Source organism: Orcinus orca, chromosome 4, assembly GCF_937001465.1.
Source record: "Orcinus orca chromosome 4, mOrcOrc1.1, whole genome shotgun sequence".
Taxonomy (NCBI): domain Eukaryota; kingdom Metazoa; phylum Chordata; class Mammalia; order Artiodactyla; family Delphinidae; genus Orcinus; species Orcinus orca.
In genome coordinates this window covers 141525679-141552500 of record NC_064562.1, presented here as the reverse complement: position 1 = coordinate 141552500, position 26822 = coordinate 141525679, and the positions used below count along the sequence as shown (strand labels likewise).

The following is a 26822-nucleotide window of genomic DNA, read 5'->3' as shown; positions in this document are numbered from 1 at the left end:
CATCAGTTAAAAACACGTTCCAGCTAAGTCTGGTAAGTAATAAGTAAGGGATTTTGCCCAAGAAGGAGGAAAATCAGACTGAAGCAACAAGATGAGAAAAGGCAGCCCAACGTTCCTGCGCTCAGGGACTTGGACGAGGACGGTCAGGGACTGAAACAGATGCCCTCACATGGACGTGAGCTCCTGAGTCCCCAGCTGGGCTCCACCCTAGCACTCCATCCAAAAAAAAAAAAAAACAACGCTGGAACAAAACACAGGTCAGGGACAAGACTGGCACCGTCCACACTTGCCAGTGCCGACTCTGGGAGGGGTTTCTAGCTGCGCCTGGGGCACCGGTGCTCTCACACAGGTATCAGCTCCCTGTTGGAGCACCCTGGATTCCTGCCCTGAAATAACAGGAGTGCGGTGTGGACATCAGAAGGGTATTGAGGGGGCTGTGGAGGGAATTAAAGAGAGAAAAAAGAGCAGCAGAGTCACTCCCGATACCAGAGGAAAGGAAGGCAGCGCTGCAGATTCAAAAGGACAAAGGCCTGGAATAAATCAAGGTGATAAAACGGGCACCTTCTCGTGAGCATCTGATCTAATGTTTAAGTGTCCCCTGGGATGGTTTCGCACAATTCTGAAGTATATTATACGCTACTTCCTCGTGGAGGAAGTTATTCCACAACTAAAGAATCCTACGCTCAACACAGCGCCCCCGGCTTCCCTGCTACCGTCGAAGAAGTTCCTCATGGATGGCGGCCTCTGCTCAGTCGCTACGGGATGAGGCTGTCTTTGAAGTCATCCCACTAAGAGGCAGTGCAAAACCAAGGGGCTGGACCGAAAACTCTCTTCCCCATAACCTGCTCACCTAAACACTGTGACAAACTGAAATGCCTTTTCTTCCATCACTTAGATCCTCAGAGCCCAGTCCAAGGTTTTCAGAGAACACAGATCTCAGGAGTGGGAGGGGCCCCTAACCAACAAAAGCCACAAAGAAACTCACCCAAAAACAATTTTGGATAGATGACAGATAGGTAGATAATAACAAAATGTGAGGGAGCAGGGAAATGTAAGGTGAGAAACAAATTTCAAAAGAAGGGGAGAAAGCCTTAAGCATAATCCCCTAAACAGAATCCCAGAATTACACTGGGTTTTGCCAAACAAACCACAAATTCACGACTAAAACTAACTTGAGGCTGGCAGTGACCAGCAGCAGCTGAACATGCTGATCTCCAGGCCATAGGAAAAGTTGCTGGGAGCCAGCAAAGGTGAAACAGAGAAGGAAAAAAAAAAAAATGAAAAGAATTAATAATAATAATAGCTAACATTTACTGAGCAGGATTTACCCTCTACATATTAACCTCTGGGTGTTAACCCACTTAATTCTCACAAAACTCCTACGAGGTGAACACCTGTATTATCCCCATCTTACAGATTTGGAAACTGAGGCACAGAGAGGTTAAGTAACTTGCCCAAGAATGCACAGACTGACACCACTATCAACCAACCAGGTGTGTGTGTCAACCATATGTACTCACGCACACACGTACGACACGCACAGTCACGCCAGCATTCAAGAAATACCTCTGAAGGCTTTCGATCTTCATGTCTGGAGCATGAACTTCTCCTGTGCTGGGATCTGGAATTCTGTGACCAAGTAGTTGACAGGCCTAAAGAAACAAATATCCGAATAGGAATAAATTACAAGTACACCAATCACTGAGGGTTCACAGGGTTCTTTTTTTTAACCAGACTCAGCGAGGCGCCCCTCAGCACCGCCCCAGGAGCCGGCCCGATGCTCTGCCAGAGCTCTCCTCTCCCCGCCTGGAGCTCCTCCACCCCCACGGCTCATTGAAACGCTCCCTTCCCACAGCAGGCCAACAAGACCACTCCGCACACACTGCGTTCAGGGCTGCGGCGTCACAGGCACAACTCACGGGGGGAGAGGCCTTTCAAGAACACCGTGCGGGCAGAGCCTTCACCCATGAGCCTGCACTTCTGCAGAGGTTCAAAGCCTTGCATTGGTAAATAGAAATTCAGAAGCTTCTCTCTTAATTTCCAGTAACTTTTAAACACTACCATCATTGTGCTAAATCCTAAAGCCGTGCCCCAAAAGGTCTGACTCCACAACAGAACTTAGCAATCCCTAAAAAAGGGAAACTCAGACCCACCGTAGACTAGGTGCTCCGGCCAAATCACCTTTAAAATTGCCTACTCCCCTTTCCCAGAGAATGCCTGTCAGCTCTCTTCTGAGCTCCGAGGACAAGATGCTCTTATCCTCTGTCGTGGGGCCTTTCCCCCGCCAAGCCACGGAAACTGGAAGCCCTACCAGGCCACCTATGTCTCTTAACACTGCCACCGAGTCTGAGCTCCTCTCGCGCCTGAGACCCCTCTGCAGCACTGTCTCCACCCTGCCTGAGATGCTCCCTCAGCCGCAGCGGCAATTCTCCTTCCTGGTGTCCCCACTGTGGGTCCCTGCCCTCCCGCATGAGCTCTCTCACCTTCTTGCTCCAGTGCCCTCCCCGGGGAGCGCCCATCCACGCCCACGGTCTTACCTGGCAGGCCCAGGAGACTGTCAGACCTGCGTTCCCACACTAACCTCCCTCCCCGGCACCAGGTCCGTGTTCACCCTTCAGATCAGACATCAGTCAAGCCCACGGCGTTCCTGAGATCAGTCAACCCAGCACAACAGCGACTGGGCTAGACATTATACTCAAACCTGCTCTCCTTATTCCTACTTTGACGCATATCACCACCATCTCTACCTGAAGTCCGAAATCAGAGAGTCATTCTAGACTCTCTTCACTCAGGACGCATCCACTCCACGGCCCAACAGCCCAGAGCCCAGCTCCTCTTCTCTGCCTCTGCCACCGCCTCCTGTCTGTGGGTGCCGTACTGACACCAGAGATCTGAAACCGCCCTCCTAACCACCTGTCTACCTTCCCAGTAACGTGCCTCCATGGTGAACAAACTGTACCATCTCCCAGAAATTAACAACTCCCCGCCCCAAATAAAAGCTAAAAACTGAGGGAACTGCCATTCTACCAGTAAAATCACTTGCCACTCAAAACAGGAAACCCTTATCTCTACAGATTCCAGAGACAAGGGACACAGAATCAAAGCATCCTTAAGACTCTGGGGGCATTAGGAAGTAGGTTCTGCCCATAAGCCTATCATCAGATTTGCAATGACAGGGACTGAAGGGGACTGCCAAGCTTCCCTCTGACAGGGAAGGGCACAACCCTTGATGGCCAGTCCTGAGGCTTGTTTACTGGGTCAACTGACTGACGGTCTGCTGCTACGCCAGCAGAATTAGATTTCCTATCGGTGACCCTACCACACTGTTCAGTAACAGTCTAGAAAATTCTTCTTTAAAAAACAATCCTAAGTATGTCTCTTTAGACTCCCAGATGAACAAGAATAAAGTTCACACCCACACTGAAAGAAATACTCTGGGCACACTGGGGTGAGCCTGACTTGTAGGAAGCTCTGAATCTGGTCACCACTGGAAAAAGGAAGACAGAAGCCAAATTAGAAACCTGATGAGGAAGGCAGCTAAGCAGCTCATGTCTCCAGACAGGCCTCTCCTCCACCGTCCGGTCTTGCAGGCCATCGTCTGGCCAGCCCACAGGCGGTAAGAAGAGACGGGGAAAAGCACAAGACAATTGTAGACGGGACGGCCCCGGGGCTCAGGGAGGGCGAAGAGGTGCAGGGAAGACAGGGATGCCCCCTTTACTGTGAATCACTAGGTACAGGGTTATAAATGACAAGAAATTTTAAGCCATTCCATTGCTGTACTTCAATAACTAACATGGGGTCCGGGGACACAAGCGCTTACGTCGAACACTTTCAGAGTTAAAAGCAGCAACAACAAATTCATGCATTCTTAAGTTTTATGACCCTCTTTTGCCTCCTTTTGGGTCAGGATCCCTCCAGGGTGGTTTCCAAGGTTGCCAGGAAGCTTGCAGCTTTGCTGGCACAGGACACATCCAAGTAATTGCAATCATTTAGTAACTTTTTCCAGGGCTGCTTCTATATTCTTGAAAAATGTTGCCTGCTTTTAAAAACAGATATTCAAAAATGCTACAAATCTGGTATCTGATTGTATTACCCAAGAGAAATTCTGGTCCACCCAGAAAGTCTGTTCCTCTTCCTTTTAATTTGCCTAATGCAAAAAGAGGAAGAGAAAAATTAATCTTATTAAACTCACTTTGCAGAAAGGGAAAGACTGGGGGGAAAGCTAAGTTTAAATTATCACTGACATAAGGAATGTTCTTAGCTTATTTATAGAACCACCCAAGCATCCACTAACAGAGTGAATGAATAAACAAACAGCGGCATATCCATACCATGGAATACTACCCAGCAATAAAAAAGAACGAGCTGTTGATACACACAGCACGGATGAATGTAGGAATAATTATGTGGCGTGAAAAGATAAAAAGAGTATGTATTGTATTATTCCATTTATATAAAACTCTGGAAAATATAAACTAATCTATAGGGACAGAAAGTAGATCAGAGGTTGACTGGGGAAAGTGGGGAGAGAAGGATTATCATGAGTTTTATGATTTCATGGGTGTAAACATGTCAAAATGTATCGAAGTGTACAAATTTAAATGTGTGCAGAGAATAAGTGATGATTTTCTACCATCCATTAACAGTAAAGGAAAAGAAAATGCTCCGTTTTACCCTGCACGGGTGGTCTGTGTAAAACCTAGACTTTGCTGCTGAACAGTGAGAAGCTGGATCCTCCCACGTCCAGCAGCAGACAGTTGCTGATGGTGATTTCCTCCTTCTAATTCACTTTAACACTGTGTCATAACTATTTACAACACACAGTATACCTAAGTCGGTGCTGTGCACACAGCAGATCCTCAATTTTTTAAAAAACGTCTTTAAGTGAACAGAACACAGTGCCGTTGTTTGGGACTGTAACTCAAGAGCCGAAGGTGGCTCTGTTTCACCTATGAGAAGTCATGCTTTTGATCTCGAGGAAGATGAGGCCATGGGAAACAAAGCACTAATGCCTTTAAAGACAGCATGGCGGGGGCACTGCCTCCTGACTGGAGCACACCTCCATCTACAAAGACATCCACGGCCAGTCCACAGGAGACTCCAAGCCAAGTGCCTTGACGTTCCTACGCCAGTTCTCCTCCCTCACCCATGTTCCCTCTGGATACTTCCCAGAACACGATCCAAGCAAAAATAATTCGCACCCATTTTAATTTTAAAAAGTTATGTCACAGAACATTTTTTTTTGAAAGTATGTTGGAGGAAAAAGAATTTTAAGCCAGAAATTAGAGTATTTCAAACACCAAAAGGACTGGGAGATTCTGATTTACACTATAGTAAAATACTGGCCACTTGTTAGTTCTTAAAAACCACGTGCTAAGATTATGCTGGGTTGGTGCTGCATTTTGTTGTTTTCAGAATGCTAACATTTAATGACAAGCTAAATTAAGAATATGGCAAATAGGGCTTCCCTGGGAGTCCGCCTGCCGATGCGGGGGATACGGGTTTGTGCCCCGGTCCGGGAGGATCCCACGTACCGCGGAGCGGCTGGGCCCGTGAGCCATGGCCCCTGAGCCCCGGAGCCTGTGCTCTGCAACGGGAGAGGCCACAGCGGTGAGAGGCCCGCGTACCGCAAAAAAAAAAAAAAAGAATATGGCAAGTAAAATTTTATTTTCTCGTTGCTTTCAGGAGAAGTTAGGAACTCTAAAAATTTGGCAATAATATCTAAAATTATTTTATTGCCCACACACAAGATACTACTACCTAAAGTTAAGTCCGCTCTAGTGACAAGCGTACGTGACTTTTAAATTCTTGACATATACGCTGTTTCAGTATCAACAATTAATCTCCATGAAACACTGAGAAGAATTAACAGAAAATAAACCCTTGCTTTGTTTTACTATCCCCACCTTCCCTTAAAACAGAAATGTGGGGGCAATAATAAAAGTCATAGAAGGCTCACAGGTCGCGGCATCGCGAGCGTGGCTCCCGTGCGCGCACTGCATTATGAACCCTGCCTTCTGGTGCTATTATGCATTTATCTCGAACACTCTCCTTTGAAATATTAAAAATAGTCATGCTGTCTTGCCCTAGATCTAAAATAAGGAAGAAAACCTCAAGAGCAAATCTAATACATATTGCACACACCTCCGACATTCGGTAGCTCGTGTGTGTTAAGCCTCCCAGGTGGTGCAGTGCATGAAAGGTTCAGAAATGAGAAGGAGTGGCAGCCTGAGTGGTTGCTCACATCACCACAAATGCAAACTACAAAAGAACCTCACCACTGACCAAATGGCGAATCTCCTGTGTCTCAGACCCCGCCTCGAGATGCTAAACACTACTCTGGTGTCTTCAGGAGTGTTAAACCAGCTTAACAAAGGAAGGTGCTTGGGACCCGGCAAGTGTGGAGCCCTGCAGGCCAGCTGGTGTCACCACAGCAGAGCAGGCTGGAGGGAGCAAGGTCAGGCCAGCCCTGTGCCAGTGAAGTGGTGCTATGCAAAGTCCTATCCGAAAGAAGAAAACAAATGTAATGTAGTTCTACTTGCTTGAACTGCATGATAGAAGACAAGCCTCTCACACCACTGCTGTTTCTATCAGGGTCTGACCCCACGTCTCCCACAGCCCAGCCCTTCCATCCCAGCATGGCTTAGCTCTAACCGTCCAACTCACTTCCACCTTCCAAAGAAACAAAGTTTAATGGGCACCTTAAGAGAACTGGCCCAAGAATGTTTCAACGTACTTGGGCCTTTGACCAACTGACACAATGTTTCATGGTCACCCGGCCCTTCTGTTGAGTCCAAGTCCACAGACCAGATCATGCTGTGCTAGTTACTCCTCAAGCCCAAGATGATGCTCTGCCCATCGATGTCAAGGACAAGCCCCAAGTCGGGTTTGAAAAGGGGTAAAGCCATCTCCATGTGCCTGGAGGAGACACGGGCACAGCCCACGTTCTGTAGTACTTGAGCCCAAAATTCCACATTTCAAGAATTCCTACACAACTCTGCGGTATCACAAGATGCAACTGATGGGGGGAAAGGAGCAAATTAAAGGTACAGTCAAACAGAAAGAGAAGTGGAAGCAGAGTTAACTTTTATGCAAAAGAGAAACCTCCAAGAAGCCTCCAGAGACTTGCCATGAAGGAAACCAAGCACAGCCAGACCAAAAACATGACGGCAAGTTATTAAACATGTAACATAAAGGGTCCAAAGCAGAAAGTACGTTTCACCCACTAAAAATTCTGGTCTTTCTTCATTTTCTATCTGTAAGCTGGAGAGAGCCCAGAAAAACAGAAGTCCTCACAAAACTTCATGTTTGCCACTCATCGACCTGCATTACTAAGTGCAGAATTAGTAGGTTTGAATTTTACTCAGCTATTCTCTGTGCCTTCGTTATCACCAGTGATGGAGCAGAAGCTGGCTGGATAACTGGAGAAGACAGGAGTGTTTCAGGGTCAGCGCAGGTGTGAAAAACCGGGAGACCAGGCAGGGCCCTCACAAGGTGCCTGGCCCCAGAGCCCTCGCCACACACCAGGCCTTCCCACAGGGTGGTCAACACAGCCCTGAAATTTAGGGCATTAGGCAGGTGAAAATGGTTCCCAGACCCAATTCCAACACGTGCTTGTGGAAGCTTCCCCACACCAACGAGCAACTGTCAGACGCCAGCAGCGTGTCCAGGAATTCAACTCAATTCTGACTCGGAGATAGAAACAGATTCCAGACTCAGTCCCGTGAGACCAACTTCCACTTCAGATGCCAGTTGCCAAGCCCAGGTTATTACCTGTGCTTCTGACTGGCAGAGGTTCCCATGAGCCCCTCTCCTCGGGTTCAACTACTTTGTTAGAGCGGCTCACAGAACTCAGAGAAACATGTTACTGACTACATCACCAACTTAACTCTAAGAGGATATTGAAGGATATGAGTCAACAGCCAAACGAAGAGATACGTAGGACAAAGCATGGGGAAAGGGCACAGAGCTTCCACGCCCTCTCGGCGCGCACCGTTCTCTCCCAGTCACCACGCGCTCGCCATCTGGAAGCTCTCTGACCTCTGTCCTTTTGGGTTTTTACAGAGGCTTCATTACCGAGACATGATTGATAAAATTATTGGCCAATGATGACCGATTCAACCTCCAGCTCCTTCCTCCTCCCTGCAGGCTGGATGGAAACACCAAAAATAGCTGGGGGACCCACTGCCACATTTGCCAAGACCCCTAACACAGAGGACCATGGACTTGGAAGCAGGAAATAAAGTGCTTGTTTCCCCGGGCCACACCCTGGCACAATGCATAACTTCAGAGACTGGCTGAGCCACCCAGTCCCAGGAGCCCAGCAATTACAGACACAGCCTGCAAACACCCCAGTGCTACTTCATCCAACTGCCAAGGCTGGCAGTCCAGGGCACCCGGAGAAAGGCTTCAACAACTATGACTGCAGCTGGATGAGGGCTTGCACTGGCACAGAAAATGCCGGTCCATCTCCAACTGTAAATACCACACCGGTGTTCCCCTGGACCAGGCCAGAAATCAAAGCAAAGGGCTCCACCCAGCCCAGGAGGCCAGTGGGGCCTAGCCGTGACCATGGCTGGTGCTGGGGCCCCAAGCTGACGTCCGCAGCTGCCTCTTCTCCACGTTGACATGCTCTGCATTGGGCCGGGAGCTGCTGCCAAGCTTCTGTCGGGACCGCAGGCTGGAAAGGCTGGGGAGAGGCCACTGCATGGACCGCCCATCTCACAAGCAGGGCTGCCAAGTACTCAGACCCAGCTAAGGGCAGGCCCAGTTCTGTGCACCTGACTGCAGGGGCAGAAGGCAGCTACCCACACCCACCACGTGCCTACACAAGAGGATGGGCTCCAGTGCCAACAGGCAGGCTGGTGGCAGAAGCCCACACTGGGTAGCAGCTGCCCTCAGAAAGGGTGGAGAGTGGGTCCCATGGTGCAGATAATGTACGTGTGTTCGTACGGCTCGGCATTCTGGGGGTCTTAATGAGAGCTGTTTACCACGACCATCATCCACCATAATGACCAAATCACTAGGCCTGGACAGACGGCACAGCCATCAAGTGTCACCACTCGCTTCACACTGAATCAACTCCAGGACACAGCCAGCCTGCCTCCTTTCCACTAGCAGCTAGCATCCTCATCCTCTACCACCACCACTCTATTTCCACGTGTAGCCTAGGGTAGAACAAAACCCAGGTTGTACCCTGTAGGTATTCACCTTAGTCCTCCATCCCTGCCTTCTTCAGGGAGGCCAGCACAGACACAGGCATATTAGCTGGAGGACGAAAAAGGCCCATTACCAGGAAGGTGACCTGATGGATAGACTTTTGGTGGGGACTTTGGGTACTCTCTTCCCCTAGAGTTCTGGGTGGAAATATAGGTTTAGATGAAGCATTTGGTCTTCTAGGGCTGTTATGGGCTGAACTGTGTCCCCCAAAATTTCATATGTTGAAGCCTAACCCCCCAATACCTCAGAATGTGACTGTATTTGGACATAAAGCCTTTAAATTGGTGTTTAAATGAAAACGATTGGCCCTAATCCGACGTCACTGGATTACAGGAGGACATTTAGACACACACAGAGACGTCAAGAATGCACATCCTCTAGTCCAGAAAGGGGAAGAGTCTAAGCCTGAGAGAACATTCCAGGAGAACCTCTTCTAACCCAGCTCTCCCAAAGTGGATATGAGGCAGTGCTGAGAGTCAACAACGTGAGCACGGACCGGCTCCTCAACCAAAATCAGAGGAAAACAGGACTCTGAGCCTTCTACCAGGCACTGTTAGTACACGGACATAACTCATGAACCCTTCTTCTGATTAATTCTGAACTTAAAAAGCAAGTTGTTTTCTTTTTTAATTGCTGCAGGACAAATTGTGTACACGAGCTAACAGCAAGCGTTTATTGAGTGCTTATAACTCCAGAGGACTCTTTGACAGGCACCACAGGGGGCAGAAAAGAAATACCTAAGCATGTTTTTGCCTCAAGGAGTAAAAAGCCTAAGTAAATAGAGAAAACAGGTAGTGAGGGCCGTGAATAGATAAGCACTAAGAAGTTCAGGGTTCCCGAACGCTCCCACAGATGGGGTACAGCCCCTTAATACCGCTCCCTGAAACAGAAGGAACGCCCCTCTCTCTGGAGTGCTTACCCAGCTCACTCCTCCCTCATGCCAAACACTAGCTCCCACCATCTGTCCCAAGAGCTCCCAGCCCTTCACCGTCCTCCGGTCTCAGCTTACTTCGCAGGTACCCCCAACACCCAACACCCACCCATCACCACCAGTTCTCCTTCCCACTGCTCCATGCCTGCACCCAACGCTCCAGTCAAACTGCTGTGTTTGAGTTCTTCTGTTTTTAATGTTTCCGGTGGCTGTCAGTGTGGCCACCTACAGCAAAGCTTTGCTTTCTAATTTGCCACTTTTAATCTGCCGAAAACTTGGAGCGCGGAAAGACAACCCTGTTTGCCTGAAACGATTTCATCCTTCAGGACCTGCCCAACTTTTATCTCCTCTGTAGGTTTCCCTTGCCCTCCCCCTCCTGAGTTTGTGTCTACATATATACATTTCCACAGTGCATCAAAAAGGCATCTCCGACTGTCCTGGTGACTTTCCATCGGAGCTCAATCTTATATATGCCAAAGACAGAGTTCCTTGAAAGCAGGCCCAATACTTTTCCCATCACTCAGCAGAGCAAGCATTCTTTCAAGATTTCCCAAATTTGATCTGTAATATAAAACATAAGATAACGGGCCAGAGCTCAGGCACTGTGCTAGGTACAAAATTTCCTTGTTATCTGAAGGGAGCTCTTCCCAGGATCGTCTGTTAGCTTCCCAATACACAGATGCTGTGTGCCATTTATTTTGCCTGCCTGGAAGCCAACTAACTTCTGGTTCTCAGCTGCACTGTGAAAATACGAGGATGCCAGAGAGCTGAGATGCATACAGTAGTATTATTAAATACAGGCATGTTCAAATCAACTGAAGACCGCTGACTCGTGTACTTAATATTTTCACATCACACTAGGCAGTCCTCAATCTCCCTTTGTATCGGGGGTTGGACTAGTTAATAATTAACTGGCTTCGATTAAGTTCCCTTTTCATAAAGAGCAACTGTGAAGTGCTGTAAATGATGTTTAGGAAAAACAGACACAGCAGTGACTCTTGAAACTGGATTATCCATCTCTGGAAAACAAACAGGAAGCCTGAGGAATGCCTGCCTGCAGTCAACCTTACCCAGAAAGATTTGGTTACAGACCTGCAGTATCACACTCAGATGTGTTTCTCAGGCCTCAGCTCTTCGCTGACCTCCCTGATATTCGAAGGGCCTCAGCTATTTAAAGCATTACATTAAAGAACCATGTTTTTACACTGACCCAAACCCTGGTAGGTTCCAAGAACAACAAAGCAGGACTTACTGCCATTGTCGTCAGAATCCTCACTGCTGCTGGGAAGGCGACCTCGTTTCATGATCTCCCCGGGAAACAGCAGGCAGCCTGCAAGGCAATGAGACAGCACTTAACCCAAGATGATAATACACAATCATCAAGTTGTGCTTCAGATGGCAGCCCAGGATTTACAGCACACAAAAGCAAACAATCGGCTTTAAGTAGCATTTGAATCGTAAGCAGTAAAAAGACCAAAGATACATAATGAGGTGCAATTATTAACAGAACAGGTTCAAAAAGGAGGGGGAGGAGTGGAGAAGTCACATATCAGCAGGTCTCCCCAAGGTGCCAGGCCTTCTCTCTCGTTCCTGTGACATTATCACTACAACTACTCCAGGAGTCTCTTTAGGGGACTGGCAGCAGGCTCTGCAGGAACAAACCCCCGGCAATGAGCACAGGGCTTCCTCACCACAGACAGATTCGTATTTTACGCGTGTGCGTGTGCGTGGGGATGGGGCTGTGCCGGGACGTGTGAATATTTACGCTGCGCTGGGCGTGACGATGCTTCTCGGGCAAATTTTGCTAAAAGAAGCCTAAAAGCTGAGTACCTGGAGTCCTAGGAACAAAACCAGCGGGACAACTGGGAATGCAAAGGTATCCTCTAGTCACCTCCAACCCCTCAGTGATTCACTGGGATCCAGACCCCTCCCCTTTACTCATTAGGAAACTCAGGCCTAAGCGGCCACTTACCCAAGGTCACATTGTGAGCAGGGAACTCCTAATTGCAAATCCAATTTCACTACCCTTCACCCCGACTCCTTACAGGCCTCGTCCAACCTAACTCAGCCAAACTAAGAAAGCAGTTCGTGCAGACACCCAGCCCACCTTGCCAACGCCTGCCAGGTGGTAACAGGCCTCCAGCACCACAGAAGAGAGAAAGACTGCATTTAGGAAAGAGGGCAGTGCACCGAGATTGAACGGCCAGTCACTGAACTTACACAGGTGAACTCGAGGTTATATTCACACAGGGCAGCTTTCTAAACAAATCCGAAAAGCTCTTCCAAACTAAAACTACTGATCACCTCGACATCTTTAGGGCCCTGATCTTACTGCCAGATCAGTGACTCCCAATGAGGGAGGAGGGCTTTCCAAGTCAAAAGTATGGTTGGTCATCCATTCCCTACCCATCCAGCCCCTCAAAAAAGTATACCCCAACCTCTCCCTCATTGGGAATCACAGCATTACAATGCGATGAGCTTCTAAGAGTGTGGCACACAGGAATGGTGTGGGAAAACAATGTGGAACCACCGTGCTCGAAACAAGACAGAAACTGTTCTACAACAAGTCGGAAATCAAAAACCCAAAGGTCCACTCTAAGTGGAACTGTAAAGCTGAAGTCAAAAAGGCAGAAAGCACCCCATTTTGCAGTCTGCTCCCACCTACAAAACAGACCTGTATGATTCTCTCAAATATGCAGGCTCCTAATCTCTATTTTATATTTTCTTTCTGAGACACTCACCAGTTAAAGTTTGTGTGTTTTTACCAAATGATCCTTCCAAAACCATTAAAAGAACTTCCACAAGGAAGCCCGGGACGTGAGTCCTCACTCAGGTCATGGGCGGGGTCACAGTCCTAAAGTCCACCCTCACTGCCCCTCCCCGGCTTTGCTGCAGAGCCCCGTTCACCCCTAACTCTGACACCCAGCAACCTACAACTCGGCCTGGGGCAGGCCCACCCCCGGAAAAACTTCCGCAGACAACACACTCCCGTGGCCCCCTCCCCTCTTGAAACAGATTATCTTCCCCGCCCTGTCACCATGTGCCAAAACACCAACTGCTGACAGCTGAACCCTCCTCCAGCCTCCTGGAAGGCACCCCTGCTCCCACTCCGGACCTGTCAGGACGTACAAGGAGGGGACGGAAAGGCGAAGACCACTCGTTCCCAGCAACAGCTTCAGCCTCAGCTCCCTAGGGCCTACGTTACAAGAGAGCTTTACAACAAGAAGAAAAGAAAAGGAAGGTGCTACCGGAAGAGGAATTCCTTAAAAGTAACAGCGTGAAGCAGCAGGGCAAGAAGAATGCAGTTCCCACCTGAGGAGCGGGTGTAAGAACTGTGAGAAGGTAAGAGGCTGAGAAAGCGCACGAGCGGTCCCCAGCTGGAAATGAGGCAACAAACGCTGGTCACAGCTTCATTGACTTGGACAGCTAACATTTACCTAAAGGGAAGAGTTTGGAAAACGGAGAATCTTTGAAAATCAAAATGTTTTCCTGCTAGCTTTCCACAGTTTCCCAGAGAAAGCACGCGCTTCAGTCACTGTATGCAGAATGCAAGCATTGACCAAAATAGAATGATGTTCCTAAACACACATACATACTCTCATGCAAAATTACGCAAGAAGAGTAAAAATAGTACTTTTGTTCTAATAAATTCCGTTTTCACCAGCCCTAAAAGATCTTGAGTGAAGAAGGTTGAGAATGCTGTGCTGTACTTCTCCAGGGAACCTGGTACAGCAACGGGGTGAGCGCACGCCAGAATCGCCTCCTCTGGGGCTCTAACGTACTTAATCCTTGACATCAGCCTGATGTACCTCACCTGGGGTTACTTACTCCACCAAGAAATCCAAGTACACACACGTGACTATCTTTAAGACAGACACTACAGCGGTTGCATGCTGCAAACATCTGTCCAAAGAAAGCCAGTGAGAGAAAGCAGAGGGCCCTTAGCATCATTTAGGGCAATCACTGATTATTATCTAGGTGGTAGTAGGATCAGTAATAATCAATTAAAAGGGCTACTTGCAACACTCCAGAGAAAGCAGCAAGAAAATATAACTGCATATATAATGCATCCCACAAACATTTGAATACCTAATATATTAGGAGGCGCTGAAGCAAAATGACTATCCCTGATCTTATGGAGTTCCTGGTCTAGCAGAGAAGACAGACAAGTCCACAGGAATTCAATATGCTTAATGCTCGACAGTGGTAAACACAAGGCTCTACAGAAACACAGCTTGACTGAGTCGGAAAGATTCTGAGCCAGAGTCCTGAAGAGCAAAGGGGAGGTAACAAGAAGCAGCACATTTTGGGCAAAACGCTGTAATACTTAACATACATATAACCTAGCATATTCCTCTGTGCAGCAACTTCACACTCAGAATCTTGCTATTTGCTCATTTATTTACTAATATTCATCTCTTCTTACCTTTCTATTCAATTGCCAAGGCTTGTCATTTCATAACGTATGACCCTTTCCAGCCCCCCTACTGCCCCACGAGGTCTTCAGCCACCTATACCGAAGAGTACTTTAGGCACCACCCTTCCGTTCTCCATGCCCACAATTTTTTACCCCTTCCAATTGTTACAACAAATTAAACCATCCTACGAGGTGACCTCATCGAGCTGTTCCCTATGCCAATCTCCCCCTCCGTTCCACACTGCAAATGGGTCCAGCCAGAAACTCAGAGGTTTTCCACCACCTGGCCCCTCCCTGCTCTACCCAAACATCTCTCCTAACAAGCCCCTGTAACCAGTTTGCCTGGCTTCTATCCTTGAAAACACCTCTTCTTTCCATCCTCAGTCTCTGCTGATGGTGGTCCTTTGGCCCTTTCCTCCCCCACCCCCATCCATCCCAATCCCACCTCTTCTCCAGGGCACAGCTCAAAGTCACTAAGTACCCTGTCAACCATTCCAATTAAAAGCATTTACATTCTATACCACTCATTTCACATTTTTGCTTCTTTTAGAACTTTTTCACCCTACTTTTTAATGTACTATTTTCTTTAACAGCCAATCAACTCCTGCCTTGCCTTGCATTATCACTTAAATGTTCTATATACGTGTCTCTAAAAGGTTATAGTAAGTTCCAGAAAAGAGATTCTCTCGAATTAAATGTGAAATAAAGACATCACAGAGAGGTCTTGAGCAAAACAAGACTTCAAAGGGCAGCTACAACAGATACCCCCAGCCCTCTGGGTCCAGTCCTCAATAGGGCTTGTCCTGACATCCTGTCTGATTTCATCAAAACTGGCTCAAAGTGATGCAATTTATAGGAGCCCGGAGTGTCCATTTGCCATGAGGAGCATAACAGCTAGGCAGACAAAACACTAATTATTGGGCATTTGGGACTTTGCCCAAAAAGCGAAAGATTACCTAGGAAGCCTGATTATAATCAGAACATTGCCTGGAAAGACCAAGTAAGAGGAAGTCACTGGCCAAAGACCCTGGCTGCATCAGTGAAGCGACAATCCTTTGGCAGCACGGAGGGACATGCCAAGACAACCAGGCACGAGTGGCAGCTGCTCAGAGCACCATCTCCTCAGGAAGCACAGGTAACATCCTACATGCAGATCACTCTCCTGCAGCCTCTTCTGTCGCAGGGGTCAAAATGTAGTGGATTAGCTAATATATTAATTCAATTACAATTGTATCAAGTTAGATGCCAGAAATATGGTGAACAAGATACGGAATGGCCCACAGGGAGACACAGTAAGCAAGTAGATAAGTAGCCTCAGTGTGATACCTACTATAAAGGTTACAGGATGCATGGATCATAGTGGGACATGGGCTATGTATGTGAGACGGCAAGGTACCTCAAAACCTTCAAATGTAAGTTTCCTCAGACTAAAATTCGGGGGGGAAGTCAGCAGGCCCTAAGTTAAGAGCAGCCGTCAGCTGAAGGAACCCATCCCCAAGTGGTTCAGGAATTTGTAAGGGAGCAAGTTCAGTGACCTGGGTGTGGCACCAGGGAGGCAGGACTGGCATGCGACTCCAGCTAAGAAAGAACGGGAAGTGGCCTGGAGGACAAAGAGAGAAGAGCTTTTACAAAGGAGTAAGATGATTAAGAATCTGAGGATGTCTGTTCAACGCTACTCCCGGGAAGAAGACAGCTGTGAGGAAAACAAACTGTCCAGTCACTAGAATGACTCTCTGTGGTGGAACAGGGACCATTTATCAGGCCATAAACTCTACAGCTACAATAAGGACTACACCCTAGTGGTTTTAATTATCTTATGGTTTATATGCAGAAAGGCTGTTTTTTTCCTTCAAAGTATCAGTTTTGTCCACTCTGTTTTCATTCTTATTTATTTCACTCTCAAGAAGTTCTAGAACTTCAATTCAATTAAAGTTCAATTAAAGACCTCTACATACTACTTCTCTATGTATTACCTAATGCAATGTATTGGATTAGCTATGTGTTAAAATAACCTATAGGATGAATGAATGAGTTCCTATACATAAACTGTATCCTATGTTCACTCAGCTTTATGGAATTTAAAATGCTTCACTTTAATATCTAAATGACCTTTCACTGGAGTAAGTTCCACTACTTTATTTTCAAATTTATAGGTGCCCTTCCATTCTCTGTCAAAGTTAATGATCTAATACTTAAATGTACTACATTTTAAAATGTATTTAGAAAATGTATAATATAAAAATGTACTTTAAAGAATGTATTTTCAGACACCAAGTAGTCTTACATAAAGATAAAGGTATTTTATAATGAGCTAGTTCTGTTTGCTAAGTTCACACAATTCAAATATTATTTCTAAACACTATGCAACTGATAATTTTATTGCTAAGTTATTGGTCATAGACTATTACCTCCCCTATAAAAAATGATTTACATTTCCTTAATATGTCTTCTTTCTTTTTGTCTTCTATGAAGTATACAGTACCAAAGGCAACAAAATACCCAAATATAATAATGACCTATACTTCACAGTAATCTCCTATCCCTAAATGAATGTGAAGGAAATCCAGCTGGTTTCTTACCTCAGTTTTTAAAGCAAACATTAATCGCCTAGATAGTAAGTTTTCAAATTGACAACACTATCTAATTCATATGCTCAGAGCGTAAAAATACTAGTGTGACTGTAACTCAAACCCAGATTTCTCACTTTAACCAAAGGGTTATATCTGGTCAAAAAGACAGTCACAGATTTGACTTAACTGACAAACTGCTTAGATATTAAATGTTAAAGTTTTAACCTTGTCTAAATATTTCAACCCAGAAAAACGGAACTTTTAAAAATGTGTCCTTTATAATGTCGTACATCAAGATGTGTTTAAAGGGGGCTTCCCCGGTGGCGCAGTGGTGAAGAAGCCACCTGCCAATGCAGGGGACACGGGTACGAGCCCTGGTCCAGGAAGACCCCACATGCCACAGGGCAACTAAGCCCGTGCGCCACAACTACTGAGCCTGCGCTCTAGAGCCCACGAGCCACAAGTACTGAGCTCTTGAGCCACAACTACTGAAGCCTGTGCGCCTAGAGCCCGTGCTCCGCAACAAGAGAAGCCACCGCCACGAGAAGCCCACGCACCGCAACGAAGAGTAGCCCCCGTTCGCCACAACTAGAGAAAGCCCGCGCGCAGCAATGAAGACCCAACGCAGCCAAAAAATAAATTTATAAAAAAGAAATGCTGCCCAAGCTATTACAGAGCCTTTGCAAAGACATCATACTTGAAAATATTCAGCAGAAAAGAGTTTATATTAGCAATAATCAACCACCTCTCCCAAAAGAAAAGATTTTAAGAACTGACCAGATAAACTTAACTGCAAAATTTACTCCTATGAATGTTACTAATAAAGTCCAAGTGCTACAACACATTAGCTCACCATAAATTCTTTATAAATTATTTTTAAACTCAGACTTTAAAAGTTAATAAAACAATTTTTCAAGATTTTAAGGAATTTATAAGTAAGAGTGGTTCTGAATGAATTAGGCAGCTCCCATTTGGCAATTTATAAATAATCCAATCTCTGCTTATGAGTCCTAGAACAATCTGTTAAACCCTTCCCAGGTCTCTGTAATTGATGACTCAATTAGAGTCAGTACCTAAAGAGCAGTTATGACAAAACACTCCAATCACTTGTATTTGTATCTTTTTTAACTTCTCTTTACATGAGAGTAAATGAATTCACCCCGAACAATAAAAGCAATCAAGCACGTTGGCCTCCAATCCTGAGCTTCTATCCCTATTTCCATCTACCCCAAATTCCTTCCTGTTAGATCTATATGCTCAGATATGGAAGATCCCAAAGACATATCAAGAAACACCAGCAAACTGTGGGGGGGGGGGGGGGAATGAAATATCAGTCCATTTACATATAAAAGAGGAGAGAAGAGAATATATACACCAAATACTTGCATACTCAGGGAAAATTTCTGGAAGAACATTAAGGTTAATAGTGTTTATCTCTGAGAAATGTGACTGAAGTGTTGCAAACAGAATAGGTTGGGAACTTTTACCTCCCTTTATGACCTTTTACATGTTGTTAATTTTTTACCATGATCCTGTACTACGCTATTTATAATAGTAAAGATTTAAAACCCCAAACCTTTCTTCCCTGCTCCTCACATTATAGAAGACGCTGGGAACACAACTTCTTGGCCCCTGGCAGGCACCAGCCTAAAATGAGCAACCATCAATAAACTATATACATTCCACCTCCTTCCCGAGATGGGGTATCAAAGGCTTGTCTTGTTTCAAAATACCTGATAAAATAGCACAGGACGAAGAAATAGAAAAGGTAACAGGATAGTGCCGTAAAATGCTACTATCACTCATTCACTATTTACTTCAAAAGTAAAGGTTTCAAAACATAAGAATATCCAGCACCAGTAGAAGGTCACTAAAAACATATGCAATTAGAAAAACTAAGCCAGACAGGAAAACTAGGGTTTAAACTACCTTTAAGAATAAATACTCAACTTCCTATTCACTTTAAGAGCAGCACTATTTCGGAAAAAAAAGTAAAAAAAAAAAAAAAAAAGCTACATTCCAGAGATGGTTACCAAACACACCATTTCCTCTACCCATTGCAGGCAGGCATGGTTAATAAATTAGGTCACTCTCCACCCCCCCTCCCCCACCCCCACCGCAAACCCAGGCATGACTTCAGAATCCTCCTTAACACATTGCTATTAGTCAGAATTCAAATGAAAAACAAAGCCTATTTGCCCTATAGGTCCTCTTTTCACACTTTTCTTTTGACAATTTACCAGAAAAAACTAAGACCAAACTCTTCAGAATAGATTCTTGGGATCTCTGAACCAAATTCTAATTTATAACACACACACAAGCACATCTTCAGATCAGACTCTAAAACTTCACTGAAGAATAACACTTTAGAAAAAACTAAGTGTAACTTAGCTAGCAGGAGATAATTCTGAATGAACCAAGGTAAGGATAAGGATGGAAAGGAGTCTACAACCCCTTATTCTACCCTTGGAAGAATAAGCCAATAAATGCCAAGTGATAAAGCGTAATTTTAAAAGATTTTTAAATGCTCAAACCAGATGTTCTTATACAGGATATACAAAGCAGCTTCTGCAGAAACCAGACTCAACCAGTTAATGACAATTACACTGTGCACAGATTGAAATGCAGCTGTTTTGAGGAACTTTGTTCCCTGATTATAGCCGGTTGTCAGAAACTATCAGTTACCACTAACAATGTTAAGTCACCAAAAATTTTTAAAGTACTGTTTTAAAAAAAAACTCAGACTCCCAGTGTTGTACATTAGGAGACCAAGACGGCACACTTAAAACTGCATTTACACATCATCTGAATTACGTAGGAAAACAAACATTTCATCACAATTGTACAAGTTTCGTTGTTATGGTCATGGAAACATAAGACAGTCTCAGAGCCTACCAACAAGGTCTGGAAAGTATTATTCTCTGAGGCGAAAGCTGAAGAGTCTCACCCTTTTCATGGATTGTGTCTACAGGAAACCCTCCCCAAAGAAACCCATAAAATCATAATTGCGGCACTAGAAAACATTTTAGAGATCATTTACCTGGCCCGACTTTAAAAAGACAAGTACATAAATAAACGCTGGCGAGGTTAAGCAGCGTGAGCGGGGACACACAGGTAGGTAGGTCTAGGGTGAAGCCAGTGGCTGAACCAAAGACCAGTTCCCGAGATGGGTGGCCCTCCTGTGCCATCCACCCTCCTCCCAGCGCCTGAACCACAGGCTTCCCGCTCCTGGACACCTCCTGCGATTTAGAAAGAGGTCATCTCAAAGATTAAGGCCATGGACTACATGTTACCAGGGAGCCGACAACTAAAATGTACTAAGTAACAGTCTGTTAACTTGGAACTTGAAAACACGGTTTCCTGGAAGCTGATGTGAATATGGTTGCAAATGCCATTTTGCCTGGTGGAGCCTACAAAAGGTAGAGCTGGAAAGAGAGTGTGCCAGTAGTTCCCTGGACACTATCACAGGGGTAGGAGTCCTCTGAGCAGCTGGCATTAACTTCTGATCGGTGACACATACACCCTACTCGGAGAGAGGTTATCTTCCTCTGGATGTATCTCCCTCTGGATATATTCCCAGGTCATAATGTATATCCCCAGGTTATAAATGTATACCCTTCTTGGCCTGGTCCCCTTGGAGGGTGTGACTCCCTAGCTGTGCTTTCCTAGGTACACAGGGTCCTGTATTACACATCCTATCCTCAAAGGGGATCTAGGAATAAAAGAGTTAAGAGCCACAGCCCTCAGACTAGCCAACTCCCTTCATATTTATCAAACAAACTTCTGATTTCAACTTGCTATTTCAGATTCCTATCAGAAAGGGAATTCAGCCCCAGCAGAGACAATCTGGTGACTAGGTGATGCTGTTATCACTATACTATACTACAGGTATATACTATAAGTACATATAGTATAGTAAGGCTGCATGACTATAAATCAGGGGTCCATAGCCTGTTTTTGTCCAGCCCCTGAGCTAAGAATGTTTTTTACATATTTAAATGGTTTGGGGAGAGGGCATCAAAAGAACATTTCAGAACACCTGAAAATTATACCAAATTCAAACTTCACTGTCTGTAAATAAAGTTTTATTGGGAGACACCACGTTCATTCATTTACCTCTTGTCCACCGATTGCTTTCGCAACAATGGCAGAATTGAACAGCTGTAATAGAGACGTCAGGCCCACAGAGCCTAAAATATTTGCTATCTGGCCCTTTACTAAAAAAGTTTACTGATTCCTGCTATAAATCAATAGACTGGCAGTAAGGGGGTGAGAGGGAGGGGCGGGGTGGTGGTGGTGGTGCTCTAAACAACTTAAATAAAGGCCAAGAAACCCATGAATTTTTCTCAAAGGAAAACCCCTGAGGCTCCTACTTGGGGCCAGTGTACACTAAGTTATAAAAACTTCTAACATGCTTATCTGATTTTCAAGCCAGTGACCAATAAGCAGAAAAATGACTGTTCTAGACAGGCATTTTAACTACAATACATGGTTAACAGGGATGTAAAAGGATCAGAGAGAAATCAAAAAAAGAAGTCACCAGAATTTAAATGCTAAACTGAAATCCCAGGACGCACTTAAAGGTATTCATCCAAACCCTGAAATGACATGCAAATTTCGGTGCAACTCACTTTTTCTGTGGGAGAGATTCCACAGGTTTTGGAACTCAAGTGTCCTTGACCTTAAAAAAGTTACAAGCCACCAGAACTCAGCCTACACATCTTTAAGTGCATCATTTTATTTCAACACTGAAATAACTGATGCTTATAAAAATGACCATGAGTCATTAAGAAAAACCTTAAACCATGTTATGTGTACTTTGTGCTAAACAAATGCGAACCAGGTAGCTCAAACTCCAGCAACTTGTTAACCTTGCCAATGCTTGCTGCTTACTTACCCTGGAGTAAGGAGTAAAAGAAAAAAAAAAATGCTCTTTTATTCTTCAGTTTGGACCCTCAGCCATGAAACCTTCACTTAACTGCTTAGAAACTGTCTTAGCAGCTGTCATGAATTTTCAAATTAAAACCTCCTGTGCAAACATTAAATGCTCAATATTAAAAAGTATATATTACTGCCAATTGGAAGAGCTTTCAAACCAAGAGAAAACTGTGGATTAATTCCTTCAGCAAATAAGCCCAAAAGAACCTGAAGTTTTAAAAATGAACTTACTTCAACTGTCCTCAGTCACCTTATTATGTCTTAACTCTACCTGAAGAACCAAAAGCAAAAAGTTAATATCTGACGTGTTTTAGAATATTCATCAAAAGCTTGGTACTTGAACATTTGTTAGGCACACATAATACACCACTGCTCTAGAGTTAATAAAGGACTCAAAAGTGGAAATACCCAGTCTCTTCCCCAGAGACCAGGCTTTCCATTCCATTTCTGGCAATCTATTTTTGTTGCTTTCAGGTGAGGAAGACATCCTTAATAATCATTCAAGGTCTAGGCTAGATAAGGCCAGGCCACAATAACATGGCCGGAGTCAGGATCAATAATATCCTCTTAGACTAGATTTTCTCTCTGCTCCATGACAGTTAACCCTAGCTAAACTTAAAGACAAGATGCCACTTCCAACTCAAAGGTAAAAAGGCCCTCCAAGGCCACTCTTCCATTTGTTAGGAATGCAGAGTTAACTTATTCCATCAGAGCCCACCAACCGTGAAAACATCAAAATATATACCCCTCACAATCACAGAACAATACTGTCGTATAAGTACACCAGGCAAATGGCAAGACTCTGTTTCAATTAAGTCTCAACTTTTTGAAATATTATATACTACAAATAATAAACATATTAACTGTCCAAATTTTAATTCATAACCAAATAAAGTGCTGCCAGGTCTTGAAAAGAGACAAAATAGACTGAACACTAAAACGTTCAAGGAAACAACTTACTGTCTCAGGAACTAAAACTTTCCCAATTAAGGTTCCTACCAGGCTTCTGACACCACCTAAGAAACTAACAATTCCAAGCAAAGCCAGCCTTCATTTGAAAAAAATAAATTCTTTTTTTAAGGTATCGTTAAACATGGTGACAGTTCTAGCTATCACAGGCTTGCACAAGGAGGGGAGGAAAAAATTTAACCGGTATAACTCCCACTGTTTGAACAATTTTTAATTCCAATCCAAATAAAAAGCAAGATATTGGCTAAGATGTCATATTTTCCTCCAGAGGATGTCTTACTGTTATTAACCATGTGGGAAAACTGGGTTTATAATGCAAATTCTGACAGACCATTAAGACTGTAACAGATGCCCCGCATCACCAAATGAGGAAAGAGCTTCCCCAACAGAAAGGAAGGAAAGCAAACAGAACCATGACGTTCTTACGTCTCCTCCTCAACTCCTGACTTGTATTTGGTCAGTGCCTGATGTCTTTTTTTTTAACATCTTTATTGGAGTATAATTGCTTTACAATGGTGTGTTAGTTTCTGCTTTATAACAAAGTGAATCAGTTATACATATACATGTTCCCATATCTCTTCCCTCTTGCGTCTCCCTCCCTCCCACCCTCCCTATCCCACCCCTCTAGGTAGTCACAAAGCACCAAGCTGATCTCCCTGTGCTATGCAGCTGCTTCCCACTAGCTATCTATTTTACGTTTGGTAGTGTATATATGTCCATGCCTCTCTCTCGCTTTGTCACAGCTTACCCTTCCCCCTCCCCATATCCTCAAGTCCATTCTCTAGTAGGTCTGTGTCTTTATTCCTGTCTTACCCCTAGGTTCTTCATGACTTTTTTTTTCTTAAATTCCATATATATGTGTTAGCATACAGTATTTGTTTTTCTCTTTCTGACTTACTTCACTCTGTATGACAGACTCTAGGTCTACCCACCTCATTACAAATAGCTCAATTTTGCTTCTTTTTATGGCTGCGTAATATTCCAATGTATATATGTGCCACATCTTTATCCATTCATCTGTCGATGGACACTTAGGTTGCTTCCGTGTCCTGGCTATTGTAAATAGAGCTGCAATGAACATTTTGGTACGTGACTCTTTTTGAATTATGGTTTTCTCAGGGTATATCTTGATGTTTGCTGTTCTAACCACCTCAGTACTGGAACACAAACAGGTGATAATTCTTTTTCCAGCAAGTCTGTGGATAAAAACATCACGCAAATGTCTTTAAAGTAGTTTTCAAACAAATAATCTCCAAATTGAAGACTTCCAAATTACAATAAAATGCTAGTTTAATTCCAACTCTTTCAAATCCAGTCATGATTGATTCCAAAGGCATGCCTCCTCAATGCCAGAGGTTCTGTCAAAGTTACTACACAGACTAAAACCTACTTACGGGAAATAACCAGATGTAATAAATGGTCTCTGACTGGACAGCGTTTTAGACAAAGCTGCTGTGTTATATTTCAGGGCCGAGTGAGGAAACCTGAATATCTCCCAATAAGAGACAAGCCTGCTAACGGGGGGGGGGGGGGGGACACCAAAAAGCAAAAACTCCCTACACAACTGTAGAGCCAGTATGACTCATTCCGATTAAAACATACATACAAACATATACACAATTATCTGGAAAACGATACAATGCTGATTTCTAGGTGGTAGGAATGTGTTTTTATAGTTGCTTCTCTAATTTTCAACAATGTACACGTAACACCACTTCTGTAATAATACTTTAAGCCACTAAGGGCTCCTTGAAGTCCAAAATCAGTATTTATGAAGGTGAAACACATGGAGATCTGCTTGTATTCTCACCAAGTCCTCCAAATTTTGTTTCTGTTTTTAGTTAATCCTTCTCCCCAAAGTGTCTGGGCTAAGCAATTGTTCATTTCTAAAATACAACACTTCCTTAAATTCCAAAAAAGTTTCTCTCCCTGGTCTCTCCAGCACACTCATCATTTCTCACTATTTTCCCTTTATAGCTACTCTTTCAACCTCCGTAAGAAATATAAAACTAAAATACTAATTTATAGGCTGAAAACCTGTCAAGTGATGGAGGAGGAACTTGGGCGGGGGGGGTGATCTTTTTCTTTCTAAATGAACATATACCTACCCTTGTCAAAAGTTAAAAATCTGTGACAACCCACTCAACTTTTCTTCTTGAAAAGCAGCCTATGACCTTAAGATGGAATCAAGTTCAAGTTCTACTGCCTTTATCTCTGGCTGGTGTAAGGAGGAAAGGAGATGTGTAACACTTACGTAGCTGAAAATGCCAAGTCATCAAATACACATATAAAAATACACAAACTTAAGGAAGAAAGCAAAATAACCAAACAATCCGAAAGTCATCTGAGTTAAAAGTGACATTAGATGAGACTGAAACCTTTGGGACAAAAGGACACTAAGAATTCTCAGTTCCAGGTATCTGCTAGAGTGTCACACACAGAACATCCTGTTAGCTCTCCAGTGTGTGTTGCCCACTCTACTACCACACATTATTGTATCAACAGTGTTGTCTGTGGAAGTAAGGTCCAGTTACACCGAACGCTTCCTTCCTCCACCTAAAAGCGATTAAATCTTGATTAGCTGTGATTTGGTCAAATACCACTTACTAAAGTAATCTCCAACCATTGGTGGATCACTGTCTAAATCAGCTTTCAGGGAAATAATTTCTCTGGATCTTAAAACTAGTTCATTAACTTCGAAAGATATTAGCCTCGAGCCACGTAGGTAACTAGAGAGCTAGCCTTTCGCAGCGGGTTTTCTAAAAAGGAAAAATAGTTCCCTAATAAAAACCTTTGGGAAAGAAGCCCCTAAGCATTGCCATTAATGGAAACTTCAGATTCTCTCGCAATTTCCTAAAAATGTAGCCGTCTCAAGTCATTCAACTGCAGCTATCACTTTACAAAAAGAAAATTTAAATTCCCCTCGGCTGTGGTAAACAGAGGGCGGCAGACCTTCGCCGCCGCCGAAGCGAGGTGGGCGCCTCCCTCCTCGTTACTAGAAAACCAGCCCAAGCTGCTTTTAAACGGTCTCCGGGTGACGACGCATTCCTAACGGGTTTCGAAGGCACGTTTAAATCGCCCGCTTTTTTGTTTGCACGCTGCATTCACCGGGTGCCGGGACTACGGCCGCCCCCGCGCGCCGGGGAGGGGGAGACCAGGGTGGGGAAGCCGGGGTGAGGGTGTACGACAGGGCAGGGAGCACCCGGGGCGAAGGACCCGTGGATGCGGAACCCGTGTGGGAGGGGGGAGAGTGCGGGTGGGCTGCGCAGAGAGAAAGCTGAGGACCCCAGGAAGGGGGAGGGGGATCCCGGGGAGGGGAGAACTGAGCCGCCGCCCCGCACCGGAGAACGCACCGCGCGGCTCCCGCGGCCCGCCGGGGTGTGCGCAAGGCCGCGGCTTCGCGTGGCGACGCTGCCCCCTCCCTCTCTCTCTCTCCTCCTCCTCCTCCTCCCAAGGCGACAGAAACAACAGCGCGGGAGGAGGGGAAAGTAACTCCCGGCACCTCCGCCGGAATTAGCCCCGGTGCAGTGATGACACCTTCTCGTGGCGCAACCAAGCCCCGCTCCCTCCGCAGCGGCGTCCCCGCCGCCGCCCTCTCCATTTGAAAGTGGCCACCCCCCGCCGCCGCCGCCGCCGCCGCCGCTCCTCCCGCCCCGCCGCCGCCAGCTGCACCAATCCGCTCGGCCCCAGTTGCAAATCAAACGCTCCCTCGCGTGTAGAAGCCACTTGCGCCGCTGGAAACGGCCGCGCCGTCCCCCTCCCCGAGTCCCTCCCGGGC

General features: G+C 45.2%; 1 protein-coding gene across 8 annotated transcripts in view; it reads right to left on the bottom strand.

The window, feature by feature from the left end:
• The window catches only part of JADE1 (jade family PHD finger 1), a 68138-nt gene that overhangs the window by 28530 nt on the left and 12786 nt on the right, over window positions 1–26822 (bottom strand). For 5 of the 8 annotated variants that reach the window (XM_033419422.2, XM_033419418.2, XM_033419421.2 and 2 more), the window contains 2 exons: window positions 11403–11480; window positions 1567–1652 (listed from right to left, as the gene is read on the bottom strand). In XM_033419422.2, coding sequence (XP_033275313.1) covers window positions 1567–1652; window positions 11403–11454 — 138 coding nt within the window. In that variant the 5' untranslated portion in view covers window positions 11455–11480. Of the gene's footprint in view, window positions 1–1566; window positions 1653–10550; window positions 10697–11402; window positions 11481–12122; window positions 13426–13462; window positions 13488–26822 lie in introns of those variants that run through there. The other 3 variants (XM_049709467.1, XM_033419423.2, XM_033419425.2) reach the window with 3 other exon arrangements.